Source organism: Neofelis nebulosa, chromosome 10 (assembly GCF_028018385.1).
Source record: "Neofelis nebulosa isolate mNeoNeb1 chromosome 10, mNeoNeb1.pri, whole genome shotgun sequence".
Lineage (NCBI taxonomy): Eukaryota > Metazoa > Chordata > Mammalia > Carnivora > Felidae > Neofelis > Neofelis nebulosa.
The window spans coordinates 75,313,178-75,331,395 of record NC_080791.1 but is presented as its reverse complement, the minus strand read 5'-3'; the positions used below and the strand labels follow the sequence as shown (position 1 = coordinate 75,331,395).

Below are 18,218 nucleotides of genomic sequence, written 5' to 3'. Positions count from 1 at the left end.
AAGAATCTACTATGTGCTGACCCTGTATCAGTAGAGATCAAAAGACACACATCCCTGACTCAGGGAAGCCATGGTCTGGCTAAATAAGCAATCACAGGCTAAGCTGTAGGGGCTACAGAGCAGGCTATGGGACCATATAGGAGAGATACTATCCTGGTGATGGTGGAAGGCTTCCTGGAGGAGGTGACACAAAGCCTGAGCTTGAATGGGTGAAGGACAAGGAGGATTTAGCCAGTCAAAGGAGACCTACGTAGTGGTAGATGAGTAAGACTCAACCAGGGGTTTTGATATTTTTAAAAGTTCCCTCATTAAAAACAATTTCTTTTATGCTTTCAACTTTGGAAACGTCTTAGATTTTTACAAAAGATTATCAAATCAACCTGAATCTTGTGATTCCATAAACCGTCAGCAACTATTCTCATGAAAGAATAGGAATGAAGCCAAGATTCTCACACTGCACCAGAAAAGAGATAAAGAGTCCAGATCCTAAACCCAGTGAAATAAACTTGGCTGGGCTATTTATTATCAGCGAGCACACACACACACACACACACACACACACACACTCACACTCACTCACTCACCCCTTCCTATCTCATTTATGTTCTCCTGGGTACACTGTAGACGTCAAGGGGACTGCTAATGTGTACTCTTTAGCCAGGGCTTTGCTTTGTCTCTCAACATTTTATTTTGAAAAATTTCAAACAGAAAAGTGGAAAGAACTGTACATGTATCTTCACCTAGATTTATCAGCTGTTAACATTTTATGACATTTACTTTCTCCTCTCTGCAGATATACTAACCTTTTTTTTCCCCTGGATGATCTGAGAATTAGTTGCTGATATCTCTAGATATTTCAGTATGTATCTCCCAAGAAAAAGGACATTTTCTTACATAACCCTAATACCATTAACACTGATAGAAGAATACTATCTAATACACCATCTGAATTCAAATATCTCCAATTGTCTCCAAAAGGAACTTTCTAGAATTTATGGTTTTGCTCATCCAGGATGCAGTCAAGAATCTCACTGGATTTGGTCATCATAGGTCTTTGGTCTCCATCTACCTTTTAAAATTTTTTGTCTTTCATGACATTGTTCATTTTGAAGACACCAGGCCTGTTGTTTTAAAGAATGATCCATAATCTGAATTTACCTGATTGCTTCCTCATGCTAACAGATGATTCTGATCAAATTCCTCATTTTTCCCTTCTCTCCAGGACCAGCCCTGCCAGCTACACCATGATAAACACTTAGTGGACCTTGTGGCCTCAGTGCACTTGGAATTTTACAAATTCCAGAGGGATTTAACTAATAACTAAATAAACTAACATTTATTTAATTTTGAAAGAATATTTTCAATATTTCCAAACTCTAGGGGCAGAGGGGAGGGGCCAAATGTCACATGTGCCAACCCAAAGGAAATTTTATAGCGATTTACTTTGATTCAGTATTAACAATGGCTTTTCAGATTTCTTTAAAGAATTTTTAATGCTTATTTATTTTTGAGAGAGAGAGAGGGAGACAGAGCATGAGCGGGGTAGGGGCAGAGAGAGGGAGACACAGAATCGGAAACAGGTTCCGGGTTCCACACTGTCAGCACAGAGCCTGACGCGGGGCTCGAACTCATGAACTGCAAGATCATGACCTAAGCCAAAGTCGGACGCTTAACCCACTGAGCCACCTAGGTGCTCCGCTTTTCAGATTTTTAAAAAATGTTTGTTTATTTATTTTGAGAGAGAGAGAGTTCATGCATGCATGTGAGCAGGGGAGAGGCAGAGAGAGAGAGAGAGGGAGAGAGAGAATCCAAAACAGGGTCCGTGCTATCAGCACACAGCCTGATGCGGGGCTCGAGCTCACGGACCGTGAGATCATGACGTGAGCTGAAATCTAGAGTCGGACACTTGATTGTCGGACAAGGGTCAGTGGCTTAACTGACTGAGCCACCCAGGATCAGGTATTTTTTTCAAAGTGCTTTCACCCTTGCTATTGAGGAACCCTTGCTTTGGGGTGAAACAGATATGGGCTCAGATTCTGGGTCTATCACTTACTAGCCGTGCTACTTGGAAAAGTAGTTTAACCTCTCTCAGCCTTGGTCTGCTTAAAGGATATTTATGGTGTAAGGTGCTTAAGCCAGTGTCTCGGTCCTAATCGTTGCATCTGTTAAGCTTTGCAAGAACCCTTCAAAAAAGGTAGAGCAAGAATGATCCTCTCCATTTCACAGGTGAGGTAACTGAAGCTCAACAGACAATGGGACCTGTCGAAGGTCATGCAGCAAAGCGTCCAACGCGATCGAACTAGAACCAAAGTTGCTGACTCCCAGAGCTGTCATTTCCACTTCTCCTCAGGAAGTAGCATCTTCCTCATGGGATGTTGTGAGGCTTGATCGACATGATACATGTCTGGTGCTATGCATTATGCTCGTACAGAGGCTATGTTCAGTGTCAGTGACCCTTATTATCATTATTTCTATGGTGTCACACTGCTGTGAGTAACGGATTTTTTGTTTCAAAGGCCCACAAGGACTCTGGGAACCAGGCTCCTAATTATCCTGACTCCCACCAAGACAGGGTGGGGATTAGAACAACCTAAACTTCACTGAAGGTATGAAGGTTTCGCTTGGAAGGAAAGACAGAATATTCTGAGGCTGTGGGGCCATTGTTTGCAAAACACAAGAGAGGGTCTGTTTTTCTTGGGAAAGGGACATAAATCATGAGTCATACTTTAGGTTCTGTGTGGGTGACTTGAGGTTCCTGAGAAAACTTTTGTGTCACTCACTATTGTCGGGTGTGGACTGAAAACACAAAAAGCCTGACCCAGTTTTATTCCCCAAATCACATGACCCATCCTGACCAAGACATTCTAGGAACACATTGTCCATCTCCTTGAACAATGTGAGCAGGAGACAGAGTAGCCATTCAAATTGGCCACGAGGCAATTAGTAAAACACCGTTGAGCAGCCGGCCATGCCTTGGGGCAACTCAATGACCAAACAGATCACAAGGTCCGGCTCCCACCGTAATCATGCCAGCCGCGAGGGAAGAGGGCTTTCCTTCTACCCTCGAAACAATAAGCAGCCATTCAGAAGCCCAATCAATGGGACTGTTCCATTCTTGGTCCTGGGCAAGGCCATTATATTGTCCAGTGGCTACAGTGCTAGCTCAGACAGTGTTACAAAGAAGACTTTTCCATAAGTTTGGTGTGCAATAGATCCCTCAGCTTGGTTGGTGCTAGAGGGACGGCATGTCTGGAACCAAAATGTGGAGGTTTCATTTCACAACTCTGGATATGACTCATTTAGAGGCCATTGTTCTTAATTTATTCTTGCTTCCCATTCATCTAACCAAAGCCCTGCTACACTCTCTGTTTTCACATCTGTCCTTCTAAGTAATGAACCGTGCGCTGGGGAGAGAGGTAGGGAGGGTGGAAAGAACATGAGCTTGGAATGAGGCAGATCTGGTTTCCGAACTTGGCGCTGACCTTAGGTGATAAAAATAGGCAATACCATGCTTACTATATGCCAGGCACTGTGCTCAATAACCTACCTGTACCCGTTTCTACTTCATAGGTGAAGACACTGACAATTAGAGATGCTAAGTAGTGTGCCCCAAGCCTGGATTCAAACCCTGCCGTGTCTCTCAGTGAAGCCCAATCTACCATGTAAAACTGCCTTGAAATGCAAATTTCCTTTGCTCTAAGCTTCCTCATATGAAACGCATAGACCACTTTACATTTTACCCATTTCTTGTGTCTCGAGTCGTATAGAAACAAATGCACCCAAATATATATTTAAGAAATAGGTGTATAAAGCAATATATGTACAAAATACATTTGCAAAACAAATATATGTTTGTTTTATATATATAACATATGTATACATACGTTTAATAACCACATGCGAAGTAACCGCTTGAGCTAAAGCCGACCATATATACATTTTTTTAAAGCAGCAGAGACTAACAGGCACGTAGCAGATACGCCATAAATGCCCCCTTCCCTGCAGCCGAGGCTGATTCTAAGATATCAAATCTCTGACCCCAAGCCAAAATCTCACAGGGCAGTTTGTCTTTTTCAGACGAGCCTCGGGAACTTCACAAAGGCTTAATTAAAACACCTCTCTCACGGCCCCATCTCTTGCCGTATAAGTCAATAACACAGGACACCAAGATTTGGTTGCTTCAGCCTCGGTCACAGAGGAAGACGGTGCGAGGAGCGGGGAGGCCAATCCAGCTATCCTGAAAGCTGGAAATCGGGCTGCAACTCCTCCAGCCGGGCCTTTGATGTGTGTGTGCCTGCTTCCATGTGCTCATTACTTTAAGCTGTTCCATGTGTATATGTTTGTATATGTGTGTGTATACATGTGTATTACGCATAGCCAGAAGTAGATGTATTTACATACATATAGACACACACATAACGATATCCTAAATAAGCCACCAGTCCCACCTTTAAAGTGTCTTCAGAAAATTAACCCACGGAATAAGCAATAATATGTGAAATATAAACATTCTTGCATGTTGGCAGATAACCATGCTATACATTCCCCTCGAAGAACTGAGAAGGAGAAGAAAGGGAATAACACAATGGCAGAAAAATGCACTAATCAAATCCATAATCAACTTTGATGATGGAGTAAGGAGTCTAATCAAAACACAATGGGACAAAGTTGCAACAGGTTGTAAGCTTGGAGCTGTGCTCTCCTCCCAGGGGCCTCGCCTGCTCTTTCTTTTTAAACATCTAAAACACCCACAGAGGATTTCAATCACTTCTAATTACTTTTTTAAAGAAATGAGTTGCAAGTTGAACACCAGGCTCCTAAAAACAGGAAATATCAAAGTATTATATATATAATTTTTTCCCTGCAGCTGCTTCTTAAAAATAAGCTAACCTCTCCTCAAATAGCTCATGCGCATTCCTTATCTGAAGGTCGGCCGGCCAGGGTTTCTGAACTAACGCAGAGCATGCCTCTAAAACAATTCTTTGCATATGGTCATAATTTATACACCACGTTAACAGAGCAGATGCTATAAATGTTCACTATTGGGGGAAGGCCCAGGTATCCCAGCACCAGGAGGAGAATTCGGGAGGGATGTGCTGCTCCACAGCAGTCCCCTCCCCCCAGTGGGGGTGGAGCCGAGCTGTAGGTTTGTGGGAGAGGTTCAAGGTGAGGGGCCTGGGCAGTTGACAGAGGGGCCGCACCTAAGGCTGTCTGCTGGCTACCTTAGATCTTCTCACACTTATTGGACATGGAGAGCCAGCTTGGGAGGAGAGGGCTGTCACTGGCCGAAGAGAGTTGCTGCATAATAAAAGGAGCCATGAGAACTGCCTCTCTTCCCCTGTAACTACCATGTTGAATATTCCGAACCCCAAGCTAATAACGATAATCACTGTCATTTCCCAAAGGTCTATTATGAACCAGGTCTTTATGGACACCACCTCCCACCTTCTCCTAAGGAGCCTGCATGCGCAGAATTCTCATTCACCAGCCAGCATGCAAAGCCCATCCTTCAGGGGCACCTGGGTGGCTCAGTCTGTTAAGTGTCTGCTTAAGTGTCCGACTCAGGTCATGATGTCACGGTTCATGAGTTCGAGCCCCACGGCGGGCTCTGCCTCTGCACTGATAGTGCAGAGCCTGCTTGGGGTTCTCTTTCTCTGTGCCTCCCCTGCTCGCGCACATGCGTGCTCTCCTTCTCAAAACAAACAAACTTTAGAAAGAGCCAATCCTTCAACTGCCAGATGCTTTTGTTGTTCCCTCATCACCATGTTTTAAAAGGAAGATACTAAGGGCGCCTGGGTGGCTCAGTCGGTTAAGCGTCCGACTTCAGCTCAGGTCACGATCTTGTGGTCCGTGAGTTCGAGCCCCGTGTCAGGCTGTGGGCTGATGGCTCAGAGCCTGGAGCCTGCTTCCGATTCTGTGTCTCCCTCTCTCTCTGCCCCTCCCCCGTTCATGCTCTGTCTCTCTCTGTCTCAAAAATAAATAAACATTAAAAAAAAATTTTTTTTAAAAAGGAAGATACCAGATACAGAACAATTACCTGTTGTATGAAAGTGCAGCTTCTCTGCAGTGACATCATCTTCTGCTCTGCACCAACACATGGCCCTGCTCCTCATCCTTCCCTCTCATGAGCGTGTCACTTCCTCTTCTCCCCACCCAACCAGGGCTGCCCATCTGTGAAGCCCAGTCTCCTCCAGGAGGCCCTCTGGATTTCTCCAGCCATCGTGGCCCTTCCCTTCCTTTGAGCCCCAAGCATCCCTTCCAGCCCTCTCTGTGTTGTGTCCTGTTGCTCTAGGCACATTGGTTACATCTCCCAACTAGACTAGGAAATCCCCAAGGCCCAGGCCATGTCTATGTACCCCATCCACCCGCCAGGGTAAATGATGGAGGTAGGCAGCTATGAAGGGTGCCGGACCACCAGTGTTGAAGCTACACCAACCTGAGTCGGACTCTCTGTTCCATCACACTGGAGCACGATGACTTGGAGCAAGTTCCCCCAGACTTGCAGAGTCTCACTCGCTCTTCTAGCTCAAGGGTTAGAGCAGTGGTCTCACTAGGGCCTGCCAGTAAGCCGAAAGTCTCTGTGCTTACCTGTGTATAGTGGTTAAGGGCATGGACTCCAGAGCCTGACCGTCCAAGTTTTAATTCTACTTCTGCTACTCCCCAGGTTACTAACCCAATCTTTGCCTCAGTTTCCTTGTGTGTAAAATGAGAATACTAACATTTATGTCATTGCGTTGTCATAACAGTCAAATGAGGTCTTTTATGTACTAGTCTTTAGAACAATTCCTGGCATGTAGGAAGTAATTGTATTGTTTGATTTGTCATTATTATATCATTATTGGTCATTATTATATCATTGGACTTGCCATTATTATATTATTGGATTGCCATTATTGTATTATTATTGTTATAGAACATTATTGTTATACAAAAGGTCCCAACTGCTTTAAATGTTACTATGGGTGAAATGATATCATATATAAAAAGCCGGGCACCGTGAGCACTAAACAAGTAGTCATGCCCTTCCCTCACCTTCCCACCATGCCCGGTACTGAGAGATGCTCTGTAAATTCTTGTGAACTGATGATGAATACCTTTTCAAGGGCTAGAGAGATAAGCTATGCCTTTTCTCACTTAGAGGCTATTAAATCTAGGTTCTAATAGCCTTATCTCTTGGTTTGGCAATATAAATAGCTAATTATATTAAGTGTTGCTTACTTGCCAGACACCGAGCTAAATACTTCCTAGGTTATTTTTCTCAGTCCTTACAATTTGTGTGGTTGTTTCTGCCCATTTGTACAGAGGGGAACACTGAGGCCCAGAGAGGTTAACTGACCAGGTCACTCAGCTGGTGCACGGCAGAAACAGGACACCACGGATATCCACCTGACTTTAAAATCTGTGTACTGACCCCTGCACAACTCATCCTCCTGAGAGAAACTCCCCGAATAAAAGGGAGAGTCAGAGGCCCCAAGATATCATCTGCCCTATAACTCGACATTTCCTGAGTATCTTCTAGTGATAAATACCAGGTTTTGTATTCGAGACCGCAGAAGTCCAGCCAGACACAGTCCTTAAGCTATAACAGAGAGGCTTTCCTGGATGGCGAATGGGCTACTAAGTTAGGTAGAGTGAAAGAAGGCCCTGTCCAAAGAAGGCAAAACTGCCTTTGCCAAAGTCACTTTGATGCCAGTGTGGGGCAGTAAGTAAGGACAAGGATCTGCTGCTTGCCGCAGGGAAGAGCCCTCAGGAAGCCCAAACATGGATAAGGAAAGCAGGCTGGTAAAAAATAGGATAGCCCACCAGGAAGAAGTCAATTTCCTGCCAAGGAAATTGTCCATCCAAACCATCCTCATGATCAGAAGGATTGGCCTCCTCCCCTGAGGGCAAGACAGGTGCAATGGGGGCATTTGGGTATGGTGGGCCAAGAGTGAGGGAGGAGAGCAAAGCCGAGGGACCGGGCCCCTGCCAGCCCCTCCATGAACAGCTGGAGAATATTTTTTCAGGAAAGAAGGTGATGAATCACCTTTCCAGAACCTGCCCCCTGCAAGTCCTCCAACCATGTTTGTTCAATATAGGGTCAAATGGGCAAAGGCAGAACAGCTGCCTGGGTGGAAACAATCCCTGTGTCTACTTTCCCTCTCATTCCTCAGTTCCTTCTCATCAGGCTGGAGGGTGTGTGTCACATCTCAGAGTCACTGTTCTGGCCTCCCACATACCACCCACCATACCTCATAAACCCCGTCTCCAAGGATGGATAGGAAAACCTCCCAAGAGTGAATCCCTGAGCTCATTCCCATTTGGGAGCCCACTGGACAAATCCTGTGGCTAACAGCAGAAAAAGAGAACACAGCACAAACTCCTAGCAGAGACAGGCCCTCTGGAGCACAGGGTGAAATCTTGTTTTCCTCCCACACGCCATCACTCAAACCTGTCAGCTTCCAAAAATGTTTAGCAAGTGCAGCAGCAAGGGGCATGCTTATCAGCCTGGCCTGGGAGCTTAATCTGCTTCGAGAGCCTTCTCCAGCCCAGAGTTCCAAAAGTCTGCTTACAATTAGCTCCCAGCTCCAGTTCCTCCATCGGAAAGGTTAGCAATGTGTTGAGTTCTAGCCTCTGATCAGAGAAAGCTCCAGGAGAAGGTGGAGACAGTGTCAGCAGAAAAGAAAGTGCCAAAAAGGTCAGCTGGTCTGTTGCCACTTCCCTGACACCAGCCCCAAACCACCTCCCCCTCTGGCTTCCTGCCTCTCCTGACTGGGACAGTCACATCCGTCAGGTCAGCCTGTCCCCAAAAGTCCCTGCTGAATGACTGCCAAGAAAATACAGCATGCCCCTGCTCCCTCCTACCAGATGAGGAAAAAAAAAAAAAAAAAAAAAAAAAAAGGGAGCAGGGAGGGCAGAAGGCCAAAAGAAACTGATTGGCCCTTGCTGATTTCCTTAAAAGAGATTGCATGGCCAAGGCCTGTCACCCAGCCCGACTGGGTGATGCAGGCTCTGTCTGGAAAGGTAGAAGTCACCAATTCTCTTCAAGCCCAAGCCACCAGCCATCCCCACACCCAGTCACCCAGGCTACCAGCGCCAGGATTTACTACCCAGGAAGGAGGGGCTTAACTTCAGGCAGCCATTTGGAAACAGCCACCCCCACCCCCACCGCCATTCTCACCCCCCACCGCAACAGCCAGTCAAGACGCCAGGAGTCTGCCGCTGCCTGCTTCCCGCTGGTGCAGCGGGCACTCCTAGGGCACTCCCAGCACAGTGTCTGGAATCCTGTCGGCCCAAGGGACGGGCAGGGGCCGGTCATCTTCAAACCGAGGGGAACAGGTTGATTGCACCCCCCAGACACCTTTTCCTGGATCTTGCAGCCAGACCAGGGGGCATCGAGCCCAAGAGACTTTCAGACCATTGCTTGGCAGACACAAAATCTCTGCAGAACCGACAGCCAACCAGCCGCTGCAGAAGACACTGCCTTCTTGAGGCCAAGCTCTCAACATGCAGGAACTGACATTTCCAGAGCCGCACGGTTGTGTGTGTGCGTGCGTGTGTGTGTGTATGGACACGCCACCCGTACCCCCCAGAAGGAAGCTGCTGGCATACCCCCACCCCGGTCTCTCAAAGCTCCTGAAGGCAAACCTCTGGCACCCGGGCCACACCCACCGGCCAGCCTACTCTCCTAGCGCATCCCCAGATCTGCCAGCCTAAGTAGAACGGCTCCCTTCTCCGCCCACCGGGTAGCCCTTTCACTCCTCCAGCCGTGCCACCTTCCCCCCAAGAAGTATTCGCCCGCCCACCCTCCCAGAACAGTGCCCCGGCACACATCGCCTCTCACCTGGGTATCGAACCCGTTTTCCACCGAGCCGCTCTTCCGCAGCGGGAGCCCCTCCCCCGCCGGCTCCTGCAGCCCCTGGGATTTCAGGGGGATCTGGCTAGGGTAGGTAGTCTTGCTCACCTCCACCTTGCTTCCCAGCTTGAGGTAGCAGGGCTGGGGGCCGGCCCGGGCTGGGGGCACGTGCAGGATGGGCGCGGCGCTGTGCACGGGTTTGGGCAGTCCCGACTTCATTTTGGAGGCGACCAGGATGGCCGGCATCTTCTCCCGGGGCTTCGGCTTTCCCAGCACGTCCCTGGCAGCGGCGGCGGAGGCGACCGCTAAAGGCAGCGCGGGCAGCAGAGCAGGCGCCGGGCCTCGGCCCCGCGAGGCGCCCACCACCAGCGGAGGAAAAAAAAAAAAAAAAGAAAAAAAAGAAAAAGAAAAAAAAAAAAAGAAAAGAAAACCCCGGGTCTGGGAGTCAGAGCAAACCGGCGAGCGCGCCTTCGGGTTGTAGGATGGGGCAGAGGACTGGTCGCTGCGCTCAGCTGGTTCCACCTGGACGGATGCTGAAGGCGGGTTTCTCGCGCGTCCTAGGCGGCCTGTTCAAGAGATCTGGGCGCTCAGGGGCTGTTCCCTCTTTCGATTCTCCTCCTGGGAAACCGAGGCTTGGACGCCCATATTAACTTGTCACTGCATCTCCGAAGTGAGGAGGCCCCTTAGGGAGAGGAACGGCGGGGCCGCGCGGCTTCCCACTCCGGGAGGCTGCGGGTGTGAGAGGGTGAGGGAAGCAGCGAGCAGCGGGGGGAGGAAGGCGCGAGCAGAGGAGGAAGGAGAGGGAGGACGCACGGAGCCCAAGACGCCTCCACCAAAAGGCAGCTGCTGCCCTAACCGCGAGCACCGCAGTGTCACCCGCGACGCAGAGGCGCGGCGACAGCCCCCGAAAGGTCTCTCTAGGCGTGACAGTCACGACTGCTCATAAGTCCCCCGGACGGATAGCACCTTAGCGCCTGTAGGTCTGCACATGCTCCGTGAGCTATAGCGCAGCTAGGCTGTGGCCGTGGGGCGCGGGCACCCGGACGCGCGGCTGGCGGGCTGGGCAGGGCTGCGCTCGCGAGCGGCGGTCCCGCTTCCCGGGAAGGCTGCGCTGGCTGCGGGGCTCCGAGCAGGGGAGGACAGGCTGCGGCCGGCACTGCTGCGGCGCGCTCTGACAGCCCGGGCCGCCCCGGCGCGCCCATTGGTCCGTGGCGCGCCAATCAGCGACTGCAGCTCGCTCTGCAAAGGGGGCGTGGCCTCAACTCCCGGGCCGTGGCCGAAACTCCGGGGCAGCGCTTGGCCGCCAAGTACAAAGCCGGCTGGTGGCCGCTCTGCGGCACTGCTCCTGCTGCGCGCTTCCCAGCGGGCCGACACTCCCGCGTCCCTGAAACCCTCTTTTGAAAAATGCCCTTTCGAATGCAAAGGCCCGCCTCGGGGCCCCGCGGGCGAGGCTCGGGGGGAAGTTTGTTTCCTTTTTCAAATTGTTCTGGTCACCTTAACGGTTTGAATCTTCCGGAATCGCGCCCGCCGCCCTGCGGCCCCCCATCTGGACTGGGCAGGGCTGTTCCTCGTCTCCGGCGTTAAGGACTCGCCAGCCATTTCTCCTCTTTTCTGCCTCACTTCCAGGCGGGCCGGGGGCCCTCCCAAGAGCTTCCTCTCCCGCTTTCAAAGCCTTCAGTTTTCACTTAACTATTTGAAGTATTCATAGGCAAATACACTGCCCAGGGAAGCCTCCCGCCCCGAGTCAGCTCCCCCGTGCAACCTACTACAGATTCTGTCATCGGAGTGGCCGGAGGAAGCCAGGAGAGGTTCCATGACCCCGGCTGGCTCAGGCTAACCCCTGTTGCATTTCATGTAGCAGCCCCTCCCTGTCCGCGCCTTGGATGCACTGGCCCCACAGGTTCCTCGACTTTAATGCGTCCGAGGATTTCTCTCCTCTCAATTGCTCTTTGGGTTCCTCGCTGACGCAGAGTTTATGAGAACTGGAACGTATGATCCAGACAGGCCCGAGCCCTCTCGATTCATGGACTGGGACCCCACACCCTGGAGAACTGCCTGGATTTAAACTGGGCGAGGCCTTAAATCGTAATGCATCCTTAAAAAGCTTCGGTTTTCACTTGGAGCAAGGAGGTTTGAGTACATTTATATCATGCGCTGTTGTTTGGATTAAATGAATAGTGCATGACAGTTGTTAAGCACAAGTACCTGGCAGTGTAAAGGGGTCAGTACAAGTTGGGCATTATTATCCCTGTTATTAAATTACTGCTGCTACTTCCCGCCGCCCCCCCCCCCCCAGTCATCTCTGCTTATAAGTTGTCTTTTCTCTCTGTCTCTAGATACAGGTTTTCCCAGTATGTCCACCCTGTAGCATGATTTACAATGCTGATAGCATTGATTTATCATTATCCAGACCAGAGGAAACCTCAAAGTTTTAAAACAACCTCTTGAAAAGGCATTAAGAAATGAGAAGGTGCTTTCTCACCCTGGCCTGCTCCCTCCCCAACCTTATCTTCCACAAATTCTATACGGCGACTTTCTACTCTAGCTAGGCTGAAGTACATAGTCTTGTATATAGTTTCAGGTATTCCCCCTCTCTCTGAAATTAAATCATACGTGGTCTGTGCCACTTACTTAACCTCAGCTCTTCGCCATCTGATGCCACCGTTATTTATCATTTCATTTTTATTTTCTTTGAGAGTAAGCCTCAGGAAGTTAGGAACTGTGTTTTGAACTTTCATTAGAGTCTCTCGGCATCAAGTATGCGGTGGACCCAACAGCTACCCAGAGTGTGATCGAATAAATGAGTAAGGGATGATAGCAGCAATTCTCCAGGAAGGGAGCCTTTTAGATTTAGGTATATAATGTCATAAGACACGTTATACTATATTAAACCTTACGACTCTCTCCCCAGAATTCTGGTTCATACAGATATACCAAGAGTCATAGGAAGATATTGCAGTCTTCGATAAAGTTCACAGAGATATTCCAAAGTAATTCCATGGCAGTGCTTCTCAAAGTATGGTTACCAGACCAGCTGCAGCAGCAGCACCTGAAAACTTGTTTGAAAACCCCACCCCTGAGCATCTCAACCAAAAGATCTGGAGGTGGGGCCTAGCAATCTAGGTTCAACAAGTGCTTAAGTCAGTGATTCTGATGCATATTAAAGTTTGACAGCTTACACCCTAATGAATATACCAGGCACTCAGTGCTCTTCCAGGGCTGCCTAAACCTTAATGTACCTAGGAAGTACTGGAGATCTTGCTAAAATACAGATTCTGATTCAGAAGTTCTGGAATAGGGCTGAGGTTCTGCTTTCAGAATATGCTCCCATGCGATGCCCCTGCTGGTGGCTTGGAGATCACACTTTGAGTAGTAAGGCTAAACTGTATTTAACAAAAGGGTTTCATCTCACGGACCATCTGTAATTAAGTGACTTTCTGTCACACTGTGCTGAAAAGAATTGAGGGTGCATCTACCTAGTTTAGTTGGAAACAGCAGCCTAATCAATTAATAATGTCTGTCATGGATGCAGAAATAGAAATAGTGACAGACGTGCTAAGTATTTGCCATCTTTGATCTCCTGTTTAAATCATATTTGCTGCCAAGGTCATTTTTTGGGTTCTTAGACCCTCAACTATGTGCTAATATGAAAAACAGTACATTCTTTTTGGACTTCTTCCTAATCCTCTAGAATTTGGTAAACATTGAGCATGCACCTTAACCCTTTGTGAGTTTGTAACTAAAGACTGCTAATTTCTCATCTTTCTTGATGGAAGCTGAGTGAATCTTTTAGTCTATTTCCAACTTCTTTGCCCACCTCTTCATCCTTTAATAATGTTATTTGCTCTTTCCCGGAACATTTTTCATTTCCTTTTATATCTTTCCTATTAACCTTCATTTTCCTTATTTAAAGCAAAATAATTTATCATCATAACCAGACAAAATGAGAGTAAATCTACTTTTCCCCTGGGGCAAAAAAGGTAGTTACAAGATTCCTCCTTAAATAAGATCATTGCAAATTATAAAAATGTCCTATAAAGTTACTCCTTTCATATGTATGCTATGTTAACATGTAAGAAGTCATTTTAAATCAGTATGTTTGACATTGGCAGCTAAAGAAGGTACTGGTTCAGAGAATAGCAAACTGCTTTGGAAAGAACAAACTATCTATCTATATATTTTTTTAAATTCTTTTAATATTTATTTATTTTTGAGGGAGAGACAGAGTGTGAGTGGGGGAGGGTCAGAGAGAGAGGGAGACACAGAAGCAGAAGCAGGCTCCAGGCTCTGAGCTGTTGGCACAGAGCCCCATGTGGGGCTCAAACTCACAAACTGCAAGACCATGACCTGAGCTGAAGTTGGACGCCTAAGTGAATGAGCCACCCAGGTGCCCCCCCAAAAATATTTTTAATTGTTTTCACTATGGATAGCCTACCATTTTATTTTATTTTATTTTATTTTTTTTTTATTTATTTTTGGGACAGAGAGAGACAGAGCATGAACGGGGGAGGGGCAGAGAGAGAGGGAGACACAGAATCGGAAACAGGCTCCAGGCTCCGAGCCATCAGCCCAGAGCCTGACGCGGGGCTCGAACTCACGGACCGCGAGATCGTGACCTGGCTGAAGTCGGACGCTTAACCGACTGCGCCACCCAGGCGCCCCATGGATAGCCTACCATTTTAAATCTCAACTTTGACAAGTCTCCTTTTCTCTAACTCTGAACTTTCCAACTCACCCACGTGTCAGTGATGGCCTAATGTGAAACTTGCCACCAAAGCTCTCAGGATCACTGAATCATCCTAAGAGCTCCGACAGTTCCCAGGTTCTAAGAGCCATCCTCACACCCAATGCAGTTGGATGCTCCAACTGCATTGCTTTCTGATCCTCAATATCAGCCACTGGTGATTAGGTGGGTGTGAATTAGGCTTCAGAGCTGACCTTCAGTTGACCAGCCCCATCAACCCATCCTTCATCTGAGTGAAAGACCCCTCGCTGTGCCTGACCTCCCAAGAAGACAGTCCTGCGAAGAACCTGAGACATCTAAACCCCAGCCTGTCACAGAAAAATGGAAGGGTCTTGAGAAAAAGTCAGCAGTCTCTTGGAAACCCTTGACTATAAATGATGAAGGGAAAGGTTGCAAGTCTCTGGAATAATATAAAAAGCATTCATGAGTTTATACGGGAGTAAAAAAAAAAAGTCACACTAGCTTATTTTTGAAAACACACTTTTCCTTAATTTTGTATGGGCATGGGTTGGCAACTTATGACACATATCTCAGAGGTGGTACAAATACCCACATTTTGGTAGGGCCCAAATTGAGAGCGTACCTATCTCAGACTGCAGAGAAGCCAGGCTAAGAATCTTACCCCAGCTCTTTAGAAAGCCCACTCACCCTGCTCCTCGCTCACTTCTAACCTACCTTCTTCCAGATGGCTCTGTGTGCAGAGCAATATGCATAATGGTGACGTCTGGGAGACTGTGGGTTTGCCTACCTGTAGAGGTTGGATTGTGGGGAGTGTGTTTGTGTGTGTGCACGTGCGCATGTGTGTATGCTTGCGTTCACTCACATAGGGAGGGGCTCAATCATTAATTCAATGAATAAATTGTTGAGAGTCATTTGTGTGCCAGGCTTTGGGCATTATGAGAGTAAGCAAGAGTAAACTCTTGTTCCCTGCTTTCAAGGTCCAAAGAATGATGCACCTGCTGTTTCCCAGTCAGAGGATTGCCCTTTTACGCAATTAAAAAATGGAAATCTGAAAGCGATGCAGGTCAGCTCTGAAGCCTAATTCACACCCACCTAATCACCAGTGGCTGATACTGAGGATCAGAGAGCAATGCATTTGGAGCATCCTGATGTGAGGATGGCTCTTAGTTTACGCAATTTAGGAAGGGGAGCAAACCGGGAAATAAATGACAAGTAGGAAAACATACACTAATAGTTTTAGAGTAGTGCAAAATATACTGCGATAAATGAGGCACAAAGGAGAATCCACTCTCTGTGAGGTTAGCAGTTACTTTGATTAATGAAACTTTCTTTTTTTTCCAATGAATTCCATTCATTATTATTAAAGGTTGTGGGAAAATGTTGATAAAACAAAATATACACAGCCAATTCCTCACAATTGTTATGACCCCTTATACTTAAAAATAAATTTCTGTTAAAAAAATAATAAACAGATATTGATCTACCCTGAAGAATTTCAGAAAACTCTCATATCAAAAGAACATTGAGGGGTGCCTGGGTGGCTCAGTCGGTTGAGCATCCGACTTCAGCTCAGGTCATGATCTCACAGCTTGTAAGTTCGAGCCCCACGTCGGGCTCTGTGCGGACAGCTCAAAGCCTGGAGCCTGCTTCTGCTTCTGTGTCTCCCTCTCTCTCTGCCCCTAACCCACTCGCATTCTGTCTCTGTTTCTCTCAAAAATAAATAAACATTAAAAAATAAAAATAAAAAAAATAAAAGAACATTGATCTGCTAATAATGGAATTGGGTTTTTTTTTTCCCCTGTAGCTGTAAAGCAACTTTCTGACCAACAAAACACTGAAGGGTAATGGAGAGAAATCTCCTTTCTCCACCATTAGTGTTGAAACTCTAAGTGACAATGGTCCACTCTCCCATCTTTGTAAGTTAAGTCTAGTAAATATTCTTAAAAAAATTTTTTTTTTTAACGTTTATTTATTTTTGAGACAGAGAGAGACAGAGCATGAACGGGGGAGGGTCAGAGAGAGAGAGGGAGACACAGAATCTGAAACAGGCTCCAGGTTCTGAGCTGTCAGCACAGAGCCCGATGCGGGGCCCGAACTCACGAACCGCAAGATCATGACCTGAGCCAAAGTCGGACGCTTAACCGACTGAGCCACCCAGGCGCCCCTAGTAAATATTCTTCTGTTGACATCTTCCCTCATTCCACAAAGGATTTGAGAAAAGCCCATATTCAATAAAATAATGTCTAAATATTAGTAGCAATAAATGCAACATGGGCGCCTGGGTGGCTCAGTCAGTTGAGCATCCAACTCTTGATTTCAGCTCAGGTCACGATCCCAGGGTCATGGGATGGAGCCCCACATTGGGCTCTGCCCTGAGCATGCTTAAGATTCTCTCTCTCTCTATCTCTCTATCTCTTCTCTCTCCCCTCTCTACAATTCATGGTCTCTCTCTCTCTCGAAAAAGAATACAATTTTTTTCAACTAAAACAATAAAGGATAAATGTGGTAGAGGAAACATTCTTATTTAAAATGTAGACTGTGATTACTTTTGCCTTCTGAAGGTGGGGTAGGATGTGTAAATAAGCCATAGCAGTGGGAATACAAATCAAACATCCCTTCCATATTCAGACTATCTATCTATCTATCTATCTATCTATCTATCTATCTATCTATCTACATTATATATATTTTTATTTTATATATATAATATAATATATATTTTAAATGTTTATTTGGTTTTGAGAGAGAGAGTGCCAGTGGGGGAGAGCAGGGAGAGAGGGGGACAGAGGATCCAGAGGGGGCTCCATGCTGACAGCAGCCAGGTTGATGCGGGCTTGAACTCACAAACCGTGAGATCATGATCTGAGCTGAAGTCAGTCGCTCAACTGACTGAGCCATCCAGGCACCCTCTTCAGACAGTGTATTAAATAGACAAGTCTAGAATCCCAAATCAGCCAGTGCAGGGCTACTGAAGAAAGAGCCTCTGAGTATGTGGTCTTAGAGATAACATCAGTGATCACCGAGATCTCTGAAGGCCAGCCCAGAGCTCAGGAGTCAAGCTATACGGTTGTCTGTGACAAATAAGAGAGATTCAGTTTCCTGGGGAGGGTTTCATGTAAAGGGCCCCCTAAAACAGAGTGGCCAGAGCACTGTAAAGAGACCCATGACAGGAACCGAAAAAGCAGAGTGTAGTGGCATAGGAGAACCCTTTCCTTTCCCCAAAATAGCAGTAAAGCCCACTGTGCTACGAAACGCTTGAGTGCCAAGATTTTTCTTTTGATGGGAGAGAATTATTTTTAAAAAGAGCTGAGTTTTGAATCTGGGTTCCTTTCAAAGCAGAAGAAAGAGAATAGTGAGGTTCTGAGTTTAATTGAAGCAGAAATTCAGAGTCAGGAATGCCAAGGGAATGGAAACTGCCTCCCTGCCTCACATCCTTACCCCACTCGGTGATTTGCAGAACACTTGGGGCGGGGGGGGGGGGGGGGGGATTGCCAAGCAAATCTAAATAAGAATGTCTCCCAACCAATAGACAGTACCAGGGAAAATGTAAATAAAACATGAATACTGAGGTTATAGGTGTGGGCAAAAAGGGGAAGCAGGGGGAGAGGAAAATAAAATGTCTGGACTCTCTAGTCCATGCCTTTGGCTATCACCCAGTCAGCACGAGTGGCTTCGTTC

At 47.2% G+C, this 18,218-nt stretch overlaps 1 protein-coding gene across 12 annotated transcripts in view; it reads right to left on the bottom strand.

Moving 5' to 3' along the window:
• NAV2 (neuron navigator 2) overlaps positions 1–18,218 on the bottom strand; it is a 741,392-nt gene that overhangs the window by 385,662 nt on the left and 337,512 nt on the right. For 4 of the 12 annotated variants that reach the window (XM_058688446.1, XM_058688449.1, XM_058688447.1 and 1 more), the window contains exon 1: positions 9,824–10,211. The exons of 2 other annotated variants lie outside the window; for them this stretch is intronic. In XM_058688446.1, the coding sequence (XP_058544429.1) occupies positions 9,824–10,081 (258 nt within the window). In that variant the 5' untranslated portion in view covers positions 10,082–10,211. Of the gene's footprint in view, positions 1–9,823; positions 10,216–18,218 lie in introns of those variants that run through there. 6 more of the 12 variants (XR_009249837.1, XM_058688443.1, XM_058688444.1 and 3 more) reach the window with 4 other exon arrangements.